The 14363-nt window shown below is 38.1% G+C and overlaps 1 protein-coding gene across 1 annotated transcript; it reads right to left on the reverse strand.

Moving 5' to 3' along the window:
• Window positions 1-815: 815 nt before the first annotated feature.
• Window positions 816-11295, reverse strand: LOC115991408 (ER membrane protein complex subunit 10). Its single transcript, XM_031115106.1, has 8 exons — window positions 10835-11295; window positions 10651-10713; window positions 10475-10570; window positions 10118-10165; window positions 2463-2534; window positions 1799-1857; window positions 1342-1429; window positions 816-1213 (listed from the first exon to the last, which is right to left on the reverse strand). The coding sequence occupies exons 1-8, from the start codon at window positions 11156-11158 to the stop codon at window positions 1067-1069; spliced, it is 897 nt and encodes a 298-aa protein (XP_030970966.1). The 5' UTR covers window positions 11159-11295; the 3' UTR covers window positions 816-1066.
• Window positions 11296-14363: the final 3068 nt, after the last annotated feature.

The following is a 14363-nucleotide window of genomic DNA, read 5'->3' on the forward strand; positions in this document are numbered from 1 at the left end:
ATATTACGGAAACATTTTATTCCTTTGAGATGGAAGAACAATGCTTTCTAATTGCAGACAAGAATTGTTAGTACTCACTGATGCCAAAAAAAAAAAAAAACCATGTTCAAAAGTTGGAATTTAAGCATAGGCTTTTCTATCATGGTTTTTCATCCTTTATGATGGTTCATATACCACATGATTATATATATATTGACAAGTAAAATAATACACAAAATATTCAGCATGTATTCTATTCATGATTTATATGCACGGTGAGGCATGGTCATCCATATTCCGTTGTAAGGAAAAAAAAATTGAATCATAAGCCTTACCATGAGTTTCAGCATGTAGCCTTACCACAGCTGAAAACTGAAAAACACTGTAGCAAATTAATTTTTGAATGTGTAAATAGTACCGTATGACCTATTTTTAATAAAAAAAATTACTGAAAAGTGAGATTTGTGAGTACCGTGATTGAAAAGTTGCTGAAAAGTTTATCAAAAAGGTGTTGGAAAAGTTGCTGAGGTTGCACTGTTCACACCTTTCCAATCAAAAACCACGGCACAGAAAAAAAAAAAAAAAAGAAGAAGAAAAGGGTGAAACGTGTTTTGTGAAAACGTAGTACCCAAACGGAGGCTATATTTATAGAAGGTTTTTTCAAAGAAACAAACAGAAGCAAACTTTACACATCCAAGTGCTGTCAACAGATGAAGGGAACAAAGAAAGGGGAAGGGATCAACCAGCAATTTATTATAGGGATAAAAAGGGGAAGGGAACAAAGAAAGAAGTTATTCTAGCCACAGGTGCTTTAATTAGCATTCAAGAAAACTATGTAGAAGACGGAAAACAGTGAGCGAGCAGCACGAATCTCCAATTTAACTAACGTTTTTAAAAGTTTTAAGTTGCAACATGTTATGATTCCCAATAGAATTCAAATGCATCAGTGGAAATTTTGAGGGCTTTACCCTTCTTCCGAAGGCTATCTCATTAACAGAAATTTGGAATAATAACAAAAATTTTACAGACAGCGAAGGTCAGTCTATATAACTCCACACATGCTAGATGTTAGAGGCAATCAAACCCATCATCTTCTCCGCACAGCAGGAGTTGGCCCACGCTGGACTGCAGCCCCTGGCTGCTGCGCTTGGCCACCACCTTGTTCTTCCGGCATATTCATTGCTTGGGTTATGGCATTCATGACGATCAGTCCAAGAGGGATCAGGTACATCCACTGATATGGCCACAATCCAATGGTGTACAAAATTATTGTGATGAAAGAACGTTTAAGGGGGGAAAAGTACTTATAACAAAAATTAAGGGGAAAAAGGTTAAGAAAACAATTAATTCTTAGGTACTCACATATTTAGCCCAAAAGGACCTTTCTGGTGGCAGTATAACTTCACCCTCTGCAGTCTCTCCAAGAATATCTTCAGAAAATACTGGAGCTCTGCAAGTAAGAAATTTACAACTATCAACATGATTGATAAACCATTTAGAAAGACATAAAGATTAGTACATTGATAAAGTAATGACTGCACTTGAAATATTTAATAAAAAGCACCAAATCAATTAGCAGTCTTGAACATAACCTAATCAAATAGACAGATTGACCATACGAACTCGGATGGATGAAACAGGTAACAATGACGTCAATCAGTTGAGCCGACAAGAAGGAAACATTATAATTTTTTTTTTCTTTCAGTAAATTTTTCTGGAAAACTCCATTAAACTTTTTCTGAGAATTAATTGCAGCAACATACTATACCAGATGCTACTTCTACAAGGTGGAAAGAATTAACAATATCAGACTAGTTACCTTGGTGCCTGCTCGCTGTTCTTCAAAACCGTGTGTGACTTGAAAGACCACTTTGCAGGCTGAAATAGAGACAACAAAAAAATTGAGAAGAGTAACATTTTTTGCTACACATCATGCTCCACAGCTTAGTCTCTTATCACTCTCCAGATGTAAAGTTCCAGTTGCAAAATTTAAAACAAATGCTGCTCGTCAACCAGCCAAAATCAAGATAATTAAATTCATCATCTAAATATCAGCTGCCATTGTTGGATTTAAGCACATCATATGATTAAAATTCCAAGTTTTCAAAGATACAAGCATTGAAGAACAAAAAGCCCCCCCCCCCCCCTCTCTCTCTCTCTCTCTCAAAATAAAGTAGTAATTATGCCACAACAAAGATTGCTAGGATTATAGCATCTTAACTGATTAACTACTACTTTATAAAGCACAGCCAAGAAATATACCACACTCCAAGTCCAAGAGAAACCTCTCTGGTTAGGGCTTCATTTCAACTCAGCCATTACCCAAGGGGTTAAAGCCTTAAAGGGATCAAAGAAAATCTGAAACCAACTAAAGAGTCCCAGATAGTCAAACAATGGTAAACTATTTTTATATCAGATAAAAATTCCAATTTTTTGGTTCATTCAGTAACATGAACAAAAAACAAAGATCAATTTTGACTTACAAGTTTCAGTTGCCGGGGATGTGGACATGCCCCAGGGGCACCATAATTTACGGCCAAGATATTGACACCTTCCTGCAAAAAATGAAAAATAAAAAATTAACAAACAAATAAATGGAGGAAAACATCATAAAATTACGCAACCTAGATCCATCAAACAATGACAAAGCACTGAATCATAAAACAACCATCTGTCCAACATATTGATGAAACTAAGTGTCAAATCCATATCAATAAGAAATTTGTTCTGGCTGAACCTACTGATTTGACATCTCATTCTAGACTAGTAGATTTAAAAGATATTGTTCAAATTTTTCTGTAGGAAAATACAAAACATTAGTTATTATTTTATTTGTATAAAACTCAACAAATAATAGATAAAATGAAGTTCCCCCAAATGTAAGATTCCTCTGTATGCAACCAAATATAAACTTTAGTAACAAATTTTCTATCCATTTATCATAGCTAAAAGCAACACAATATGCAAGTACAAGACAGAGAAGAAATGTTAACAGAGGTGTTAGCATACAATTAAGATTCAGATAAAGCAAATCATCTTAGATCAAGTGCATCTTCTGCACATATTTTCATCTAACTCTGTTTCATTTCCCAATCTTCTCAATGCCTCCAAAGAGTTATACACAATGTAAACATGTAATAACATTTTTTTTTTTTGATAGGTAATCATAAGAATTATTAATGAAAAAATTAGGAAAAATACAAGTTCATGATGATGAACAACAGGAAATGAAAAAAAAAAATCCGGAAATAAATCTAAGTGAAAGCATAAACTCATGTAGAGAGGAACAATCAGTAAAACCCCAACAACGAGACCAATCAAAGAGACTATGCTAGCAGAGCACAATTAACTCTTCCAACGTCTTCTCAATGTCCTCAAAAGAGCGGTGGTTTTGTTCCAACCATACAATACACATCAAACAAATTGGGATCAAATTCCAAACATTCGAAGTATAATTCCCAAGCCATTGATGCTAGCACAAAAATAAACCTGCCACTGAGTCTAGCATGACTCAATACATGTCGAAGACCTAAAGCATATAAATCCAAAATGTATGTGTAACAGGAAAATGTAGAAGTAAGTGGTCCACCGATTCCCCATCACAACGACACAAACAACACCGATTTGCCAAAGAACGTCCCCTAAGCATGAGATTATCCAGAGTAAGAATCCAACCATGAGCAACCGTCCACAAAAGGAAAGCCACTTGCTTAGGAACCTTAGATTTCCAAATACCCTTCCAAGGGAACAAAGAACTTTGAGCAACCCAAATCTTATGGTAGAAAGACTAGATGTCAAACCTACCATTACCTTTGAGACGCCAACAAAGAGCATCACTTCTCGTACCCTGGGGAATGTGAGATTGGATAAATGCAAGAAGTGAATAAGATGTAGCTAGCTCCCAGTCTTGAAATTCCCTGTAAAGTCTCATATCCCAAATTCTAACATTTCCCCCCTCTGGAAGCCACAAAACCTCAGAGACACAAGCTTCCTTGTCAGTTGAACACACGTAGAGCTCAAGATATAGGGATTTGAGGGTATTATAACCAATCCACTTATCATGCCCAAGGTAGTCAAAGGCGTCAGGCGACCTTGAGGCGCTAAGGCCTTGTATCGCCCAAGGCGACGAGGCACCAAAAAGGCGCTAGCCTGAGTGAAGCAAGGTGCTAAATATTAAATATAGTTTTTTTTTACATATATAGAGCTTAAATCATATATATTAATGTACTTAAAATTATAATCAAGCCTCTCTTACCTTGTTCCTAATGCATAGGAATTAGTCTATAAAACCAGTTTTTGTGTTGAATCCAATAGAGCCCAAAAAAAGAAGAAGAGAGATTATAGGAATAAAAATAAAAAGAGGAGAGTTGCTATTAGAGACTAGAGGGGAAAAAAACTGACAGAGGGGAGCTACAAGGGAAAGAAAAGAACAGAGAGAGCTGCTTTGAGTAAGAAAGGAGAGGGAAAGAAAAGAACAGAGAGAGTTGCTCTAAGTAAGAAAGGAGTAGAAAAAAAGAAGAAAGACAAAAACAAAAAAAGAAAAGAGAGCAGAGAGGTCCGGAGAATGAGAAGCAATAGTAAAAAAGAGAGCTTTTTAAATTAAAATTACATGTAGGAAATAGGAATAAAATAATGTTATAAAATTTAAAAGTAGAAATAAAACCTGTTGAGGTAGGGTACTATTGGGCAACTGTTGTAGTGGCTAGAAGGTCCATGTACTTATATATTATTTTATTATTTATTTGTGGTTCTAAAAAGCTAAGGTCTGATATGCTTTTTATTAAACATTAGTGGCTGCCAACTCAAACCCCACTAATGTTACTAAAAGACAAAATTAAGTTATAAATTAAGAAAAAGCCAGTCATCTTTTTAACAAAACCAAGTCCTCTGCACCGGAAAGAAAACAAAGGCGACGGAGGCTCTCGCCTAACACCCGGAAAAACTGTTCAAGGTGAGCGACTAGTCGACAGACGCGCTCGCCTCACTAAAGGCGCCTCGCCTCAGTGACCTTGAGGCGCTTTTACACCGCCTCGCCTCGCCTGAGCGCCTAGGTGCTTGCCTGAAACGCCTTTGACTACACTGATCATGCCAGAAACGGATACGAGTGCCATCACCCACTAAAAACGAAAGATGCTTAGAAAAGCTCTCCCTCTTGAATACTACGCCATAGGCACATCCATGAGCCCTCTTGCAAACTTTAGTGCTCCACCCCCCTTGACCCTCTCCATATTTAGTGGAGATAACTCTCTGCCAGAAATGGTTAACTTCATGTCCATATCTCCAAATTCTCCACAGTCATTTCCTTAACAAGGCTTGGTTAAAAGACACCACATTTCTTGTCCCCAAACCATCCACCTCAATGGGTGAACACACATTTTCCCAAGCCATCAAAGGGTATTTGAAGCACCCCTCTAAAGACCCCCAAATAAAATTCCTCTGGATACTTTCCAATCTTGCAGCCACAACCTTAGGAATGGTGAACAGAGATAAATAGAACGTTGGGAGACTTGAGAGAGTACTCTTCAATAACATGAGCCTACCACCCTTAGATAATTAGAGACGCTTCCACCCTGATAGTTTCTTCCCCATCTTCTCCAAAATAGGGTTCCAAATAGAAGCTGTCTTAAAACGAAGTTCCCAAAGGCATTCCCAAATATTTCATAGGAAAACTGCCCACTCTACGCCGAAGAATATTAGCCAAGACATCCAGGTTACTCACCTCCCCAACAAGTACAATCTCACTTTTCCCAACATTAACCTTCAACCCCGTAAAAGCTTGAAAACGAGACAAAACCAACCTTATGGAAAGAAGCTATCCCCTAGAAGCATCACAAAATAAAATAGTGTCATTCGCAAACAAAAAATGGGAAATACGCACATCGACAAAATTCACTGCTCCCTCTTGAAAATCCCGAATAAGATCGCTCTCCTTCGTCTTTCTCAAAATTCTGCTCAAAACCTCCATTATCAAAAGAAACAAAAGGGGGATAGTGGATCACCTTGTTGCAAACCACAAGAGCTTCCAAAAAACCTTTAGGGAAGCCAATTTACTAGGACAGAAAAACGAGTAGAAGTAACACAGGCCTTAATCCACCCCCTCCATTTCACCCTAAAACCCATCTGACACAATAGATATAATAAAGCATCCCAATTCACATGGTCATATGCTTCTTCGACATCAAGCTTGCAAACCACACCCACAGCTCTTCAACCTACTATCTAGGCACTCATTAGCAATGAACACTAAATCTAGAATTTGCCTTCCACCAACAAAGGAATTTTGAGACTCAGAAATGAGATTATCCAACACTGCCCTCAATCTATTAGCCAACACCTTTGACAGCAACTTATACACATTGCCCACCAAACTGATAGGGCAAAAATTTTTAATATTAATGGCATTACTCTTCTTAGGAATTAAAGTGAGAAAAGAAGCATTCATAGACTGCTCGAACACGGAGTGTTGATGACAGTGTTCAAAAAAATCCATAACATCCTTTTCCACAACAGTCCAGCATTTGTGAAAAAAAGCCATCGTGAACCCATCCAGACCAGGGCCTTTATCCCCCTCCATCTCCCTCAAGACCTAGATGACTTCCTCCTTCGTGAATTCTCTCTCTCTCTCTAAGGACAACCTCTCTTCCTCCTTTATACATGCAAAATCTAACCCATTCGTAGTAGGGCGCCCCACTTCGGTTTCCTCATACAACTTCTAGTAGAAATGAACTACTCGAGATCGCAAATCAGACCCATCCTCATAAAGAACACCATCCACCTCAATCCTCTTAATTTGGTTAGCTGTTCTATGGGAGTTTGCTAACCTATTAAAGAATTAAAGAACACAAGACTTTTGTCTCCAGAAAGTCTCCTCCATAGAAGCCAAATGTTCTATGTCACCTTTGATCTGAATACGACGATTCTGATCCTCATTCGAAAGGCCCAGGAACTCTTCTCTAGCATCTAAACCCAATAATTCAAACAGCAAGCTCTTCTTTCTAAAGGCCAAATCCCCAAACTCCTCCCTATTCCATTTTTTAGATAAACTTTCAGAGCCTTTAATTTTTGGGCCAAAACAAAACTTGGAGAGCCCACAAAACATTACCCAGTCCACCATTGCTGAACTACTTCAACAAATCCCTTAGCTTTCAGCCACATATTCTCAAATTTAAAGGCACAACAACCTTGACGAAAACCACCAACTTCCAACAAAAGTAGACAATGGTCCGAAATAACCCAAGGAAGCACCCTTTGAGAGACATTCCCAAAACGATCCTCTCAATCTAATGATACCAAAGCCCTGTCTATTCTCAACATAGAGCATATTCTAGAATCTCTAAACCAAGTGAAATAAACCCCTCTAATGGTAAATCCACTAAGAAATTGCTCTCTATAAAAAGACTCACAACCAAGCCTCTCACTCGGGGTATCTAATAATGTTGAAGTCACCTACCAAGCACCATACCATGGTCCACCTATCACGCACCCTTGACAACTCCTCCCACAAAGCAGCCCTTTGACCATCATCATTAGGGCCATACACACCTGTACAAGCCCAAACAAAACCATCCACCACCCCTCTCAATAAGACATTGACAGAAGATTGTCCAACCATAACATCCATTTTTTCAAAAACCCTCTTATCCCAAATCATCAAGATCCCTCCTGAAGACTGGACCGCATCTGACACCACCTAGTCAATGAAAGGACTACCCCATAAACTCCAAACAAAAGCAGCATCAATAGAGTATATTTTAGTTTCCTAGAAACAAACAAAATCACATTTCCACTCTTTAAGAAGTTTCTTACAAACCTATCTCTTCCGGGGATTGTTGAGCCCCCTTACTTTCCAAGACAAAAGTCGCAAATTCATTTAAAATTACCAACACCCCCCACAACATTAGAAGAAACTCTATTCCTACTCCTAGAGGAGATACCATCATAATTAACAGAAGAAATCAGCCCCTTAAGCTCTCTGAGACCTCTTGTCCTTGGGTTTATAGTTCGCTTAGCCACCTCATCCTTGGTCACCTCGAGACATTCTAGTTCAAGAAGACAAAATAGAACCAAAAATTGAGCTGCATGTTTCACAATTGGAAAACCCACCATATTACAAAAAATCTTCATCAACTTCTGTCACCTGAGTACCCTTTACAGTATCCTGAACCAGCAACAAATCTCTGATTTCGCTGGGATCCCACCGAGACAAAGGGTCACACTTCAACAAACAATTATCATTCTCTCCACTACCACAGCCATGGTCATCAACCCCACTGTTATCCCACGGTAGAAGGAGAAGCCTAGAATCACTCTGAAGTTCCCCAACATAATCCACTGACCTCCGCTATGTCGTATCATCATGGTGGCTACCCACATCAAAAGCTTCGTCATGATCTTCCCTTTCCCCAAACTCAGCTTCCACCCCATTACCCAAGTCTGAAAGAGGAGAAAAACGATTTTGAACCACCCATATGTGCTGACAAAGGATCGGCAACACTTCTCTCATAATCGGAGACTCAAATGCCACCGCCGCTGAGCTAGCCACCATCTCTCTGGTGAACCCAAAATTTCGGTTACCTATCCCATGGTTTACCTTGGCATCGAAGCCCGTGACCATAGAAGGATCAGCCTCTACAAAATCAAGATTGAAGGCAGAAGAGATACACCTTGACGCCAAGTCTGTGCCAGTCTCCGGAGCACCAAAAATTCTCATCGACAACTTCCCATCGCCACTCGAACTCTCACCTACCTATCTCTCTATCGGCTTCAAACCCCGAGACTTGCTCTCACCCAATTGGTTCTCTATCGGCTTCATAACTTGAGACCCCAGCACATATAAGGGTTGGGCTACGGTCTGGGCTAAGGGTTGAACTAAGAGGCCCTTTACCTTTAGGGTCTTCCGGAGCCAGCATATGGGCTTTGTCAAGCCTAGGAAAGTCAGTGCTATTAAAAATAGGAGGAATGGGCCCCTGAGCTTCTTCATTAAAAGGTTCATATTTAGTAATTTCATTGGGCTTTAGCCTAAAGCACTTTCCCTTCCCATCTTTTGGTTTAAAAATTCTCAAAGCCAAATTCTCAACAGTCAACTTAAAAATAAATGCATGTGTGGGTCTATTTTTGGTAGAGCCACAAAGAATCACATTATTACCCAGATTATCTCCAAAAATTTCAAAATTCCTAAGCTTCCGCTAGTTACCATAATTGTTCATAGCTTGCCTATTCCGGCCACCATTGGCTGGCAAAAAAAAACCGCTCTCACCTCCATAATCTAGCCTTGATTTGTCACCAGAGAAGAAGAAGCCTAACTCTTTGTGAAACAAAAGCCACCCAGAACGGTTAGTGCTTGCTGGTATCATAACACACCCTCGGCGAGCCCCACCATAGTACTCTACTATGACCACAAAAAAGCTAGCCTTATTCAATCTCCCACAAAATTCCAATAACTTATTATTCCAATAACATTATCCAAGATGAATACAACACCCTATTGCTAAAATAGTCTCCACCAACCAAATTATAATCCTGATCCTAATCCAAACAATGATTTTAAAATAAATAAATATAAGGCAACAAGAATTGTTAGAAATAAAGACAGAATGAATCCCAAATGTGGTACTTTCAATATAACGCCAAACTGGTACCCTTCATAGGCCAGTATAGTGACTATTTAGTCCTAGTTTAAGTTCCCAAGGCAAAAGAAACAAAATGGGGAAATAGATTTTATAATGGGCATAGAACTTAATAATTTTTAAACCAACCACAAGAGAGATTTTCAGTTTCTCCTGTCTGTTTTTCCCCATACTCCCATCCCATTATCTACTACCAAAAAACTTAACAAAGTTGACATCACCTACCTACCTTTTTTGTTTTGTTTTGGTAAACACATGCACCTACTAGGTGTCGAACCCACCACAAAGGGACAGTTGAGCTATAGCTCATTGGCATCACTTACCAAATTCTAAAGAAACATCCATAAGAGACTTCCTCTATTTACCCAAACTAGAATAAAGGATTGCTAAGTATCAAGTCAAGAAAAGAGTATAGTTTGAAAAATCAGAATCAGAAACAGAAGCAAGAATGTAGTTTTTCTTTTGATAGGCAGCAAACATGAATTTAGTATGAATCCCAAAGTTGAGAGTACCATGTGTATAACAAAATGTTCATCGAGGCTTTCTCTTGGAAGACATCTCTGCATTTAAACAAAATTGCAAGTTAGTGCAGTCAGGAACTCAGCCATTACAATGGTACAAAAATGAAACACAGATAACAGAGGCAAAACCACTAAAATAGTCACATTTGGTAGCAGAAAGAAGTATAAAGTTTGGGACACCTTTAGAAATATTTTTATTAGCACAAAATTTCAAGGATAATTTTTAATTAATAACAATGAAAAAGAAAAAACCAATCAGTAAGCATTCTAATTTGATTTTCTTGATGAAAATTATCCATATACATGATTCTCCAAATTAGTTAGGTGGTGCAAAAATGAGAAACTTACTGCTTTCACAGAGGATATAACGTATTCCCTCCCAGGGGAGCTCAAAACATTGGAAGGCAATCTTATCCTATAGAAGTCATCTCCTTTCAGAAGATTCTGCAATAACAGCCAGCATCAACATATTTCAGCAGAGCAATTGCGCGCACAAAGAAAGACAAGTTTGGATAAATAATTACTTGAAACTTCTCCTTCTCCACCTCAGTAAAATCATTCCTCGAAAAACGCAGCTTTGTTAGTGTCTGTTACAAGTAAAACAACACCAAAGTCAGTCCAGCACCAATATATATTGGTATTTCCACGACAAAACCTAAGGCCCGTGTCTATATATAATATATAAGAGAGAGAATAAAAAAAAGAGACCTGGGCCCCGTGGTTCCAAGTTTTGAGGCGAGCGTTGAAGATGCCAGCAGGAGAGAAATCGGAGTCACCAAAGGCGTGTTCGAGTGAGAACTGGACCTTCGAATCCTGATCCGACTCCGAATACCTCTTCCGGGTTGGGGTTGTTGGAGGTTGTGGTGATGATGATCGGATGTGGGCGAGATCAGGGAATCCGCCTTCTGAGCCCAAGTCCTCTTCTTCGATGAGGAGTTCATCCGATTGGAAGGCCAGAGATGAGGAGATGAATAGAGACAGAAGCAACAACAGCTCACACATTATTATTATTATTATTATTGTTCGCTTCATTCTTCGACTCTTCTACTTCCACTTCCACTTCCACTTCTAGTTCCTGAGGAGAGAGCAAATACAAATGCAAGATTGGGAATATGTTTTGTGCTTTTTGTGTCTTTCGCTCCACTGGGGTTGGGTTGGGGATTCAATGACTTTCTTTCACAATAATATAATAATGGAAAATTATTGAATATAATATTTGTTTAATTATTAATTTTTAATAAATAAATAGCACTATTAGTCAAATTTCAAATTTTCTAAAACACAACCTCAAGGTTATGTTTCCAAATACCATTTTAGCGCAAAATACGATAAAACTAAAATCATGTAGGAAAAACAATCTCAATTCCAAAAGAGGCTATTCTCCAAATATAATTCTTCCACAACGCTATTTTTTATAATTAAATAACAAAATAAGAAAAACTTAACAAATGCCTTAAAGGTATTGATTTAAGAAATCTTTTGTTGGTTAAAAAAAAGTAACTAATTTTTTTTATAACTTATTATATTTTCAATAGAAATGGTATCAAATTTTTTTTTTTTAAATTATCCATTAACAAATTTCTCTAAATAAACCATAAAATAATAATATTTTCCTTATGAAAAACCCAACAAGTTCACTTACATTTTTTTTTTTCAAACAATACATTAGAGTTGTAGATACCGTATTTTGTTTGCCTTCAATTTGCGTACCGGACCCCGAAATCTCAAAAATATTAACTTTTTTCCATGGCGCCACGAAAACATCTGGATTGATGTGGCGTAACTCATTCAGGTATTAGAGCACTCAAAGTGTCATTTTAGATCAAATTGACCAAAATGCCCTTGGTTAACCCTAGGTTGACCAAAAGTCAAAACTAGTCAAAATCATTCCAAAACAACATTTTTCATGTTTCTACATCAAACTCGAGCTACTCAGTACTTTTCATCAACTTTGACCAAGTTTAACCCGAGATTAACTCCTTAGGGACCACGAAAACCCTAATTTTGATCTGATCATCGGAACAAGTTGAGACCAGCGTCATTGCAAATATTATTGAATTCATTTTCTCCTGAAAATCGTACAAAGCGTGTCAGCTCGCTTCTCAAGACCATAACTTTTGATCCAACCGTCAAAATTTCAATTTCTTTAATGTTTTGGAAACTAGACATCCTAAGATTTCCAAGGACACTAAGATTAGCTCGATCAGAGTCCGAGAAGACATTCAAATATGTGATCAAAGTCAAAACCGGAATAGTCAAACCTTGGTGATGTCAACACCAGCCCGGCGCACCTTTAGTGGCCGGCGGCCACTAGTTGCCGATAGTCGAAGAGTCACAAAACCATTATAAATACCCTAAGACCCCCAAATTTCAACCAAAAAAAAAAAAAATTTGGGCAATTTTGGAGCATTTTCCTGGGCAGATTCTCTCTCTTTTCCCCTCTAAATTTTCTCCCAAACACATCAAAAAACTTTTGATTTCTTTCTTTTTTCAAAATCAAGAGGTAGTGTTCTTGCACTGTTTTTCCTCTTCTTGGTCTTAGGACCTTAGATTTGAGGTTTTAAGGGTATAGATGTAGCTTTTTAGCTACAATCTACACTCTTTGCTTTATCTTTCTTCTTACCATGTTTATTTGTTTTCCATAGTATATCTTTGCTTTATCTTGCTTCCTTGCATGTTTTATAATCTTTTTGGCATGTCTCCTTGCTTTTTGCCATGTTTTACTGCTTTAATGTTGTTGGCCTAGCCTTCTTGGGCTGGATATGCCTAGATGTTGTGTTTATGCTTAGATCCATGTGCCTAGGTGCTTTTTGCCGTGTTTATGCTTAGATCTACTTGTTTATGTGCTCCTTGCCATGCTTATGTTTAGATCTATATCTTTGTTTACTCCGTTCCTTGTTCATGTGTGTAGATCTACATATTGGTTGCTATGTCATGTGCTTCTATAGCCTTTTTGTCTCTTTGTCTCCCTTTTCTTGTGTTTTTTCCCTTTAGGTAGGGTGTAGATCTAGATCTTGTGGTCTAGGCCTATATCAAAGGGCTTGGATCATTTTCTTTATGCATGTCTATATTTGCTTGCTTCTATGCTTTATCTCCATGTTTGTCTGACTAGATCTAGGCTAGGATATGCCTAGATATTGTGTTTGTGCTTAGATCCATGTGCCTAGGTGCTTTTTGTTGTGTAGCTTGTTTATGTGTTCCTTGCCATGCTTATGTTTAGATCTATATCTTTGTTTACTTCGTGCCTTATTCATGCGTGTAGATCTACATATTGGTTGTTATGTCATGTGCTTCTATAGCCTTTTTGTCTCTTTGTCCCCTTTTTCTTGTGTTTTTTCCCTTTAAGTAGGGTGTAGATCTAGATCTTGTGGTCTAGGCCTACATCCATATACCTAGGCCTATATCAAAAGGCTTGGATCATTTTCTTTATGCATGTCTATATTTGCTTGCTTCTATGCTTTATCTTCATGTTTGTCTGACTAGATCTAGGCTTTGCCATGCTTTGTGCCCTCCGTGGGCTTGTGCTCGTTGATCTTTGGGGCCACTTGCTTGTGTGGTGGCACCCATCCCTCTTGTGGCTTATTTGGGTGTGACCATTTGTGAGATACACCTCCATGCTGTTGGTTTGCTTGATGCATAACCTTTCTCTGCTTTGTACAATGTTAATATGCTTGCCTTGCTTGCTTTGTGCCACCTATAGAGACCGCATTTTGTACCCATTAATAAATTTTGGTCCTCGGCCCCAATGATGAGCTTGACATATGTCAACTAAGGGTAATTAAAGAGTTCACAATAGTTTGGAAGTAATCACAACTCAAAAGTGCTCAAATTGCTTTGAAATTGATATTGAAAAATGACATTTGCTCACTGTTTTGACCCTAACTTTTGATCCACAAAGAATTTTTAAGTGAGATTTATTTCATTGGAAAGTAGACATCATGGGATTCAATTTGAAAACAACTCTTTCCTAATTTGGACTTATTTTGAGTGAGTTATGACTTTTTGAAGTTGGGCCAACTAGACAATCCGATTTGTTGGGTTTTAAAACTTCATTTTAAGGGCCAAAACATAATGCTTTGATGTGGGCCAGTCCATGAACCCTTGAGAATGTCCAAATATCATTACAAAGTCTGAAAATCCTAATTTTAACTTATAAATACTCATCTTATGTCTCCACTCGTCCAGGGCGTACTCTCCTTTGCGCCTACAGTGGTGACTCCGCTGAGGATAGAGATGA

The sequence above is a fragment of the Quercus lobata genome, chromosome 1, assembly GCF_001633185.2.
Source record: "Quercus lobata isolate SW786 chromosome 1, ValleyOak3.0 Primary Assembly, whole genome shotgun sequence".
In the NCBI taxonomy this organism is placed as follows: domain Eukaryota; kingdom Viridiplantae; phylum Streptophyta; class Magnoliopsida; order Fagales; family Fagaceae; genus Quercus; species Quercus lobata.

What these genes read in the sequence shown, in the direction of transcription:
- LOC115991408 (XM_031115106.1), bottom strand. Translation starts at nt 11,158, where the DNA reads ATGAAGCGAACAATAATAATAATAATAATAATGTGTGAGCTGTTGTTG. An exon ending in TTATATCCTCTGTGAAAGCA is followed by an intron (nt 10,166 to 10,474) that starts GTAAGTTTCTCA and finishes GTTTAAATGCAG; the next exon opens with AGATGTCTTCCAAGAGAAAG. An exon ending in AACATTTTGTTATACACATG is followed by an intron (nt 2,535 to 10,117) that starts GTACTCTCAACT and finishes CATTTTTTGCAG; the next exon opens with GAAGGTGTCAATATCTTGGC.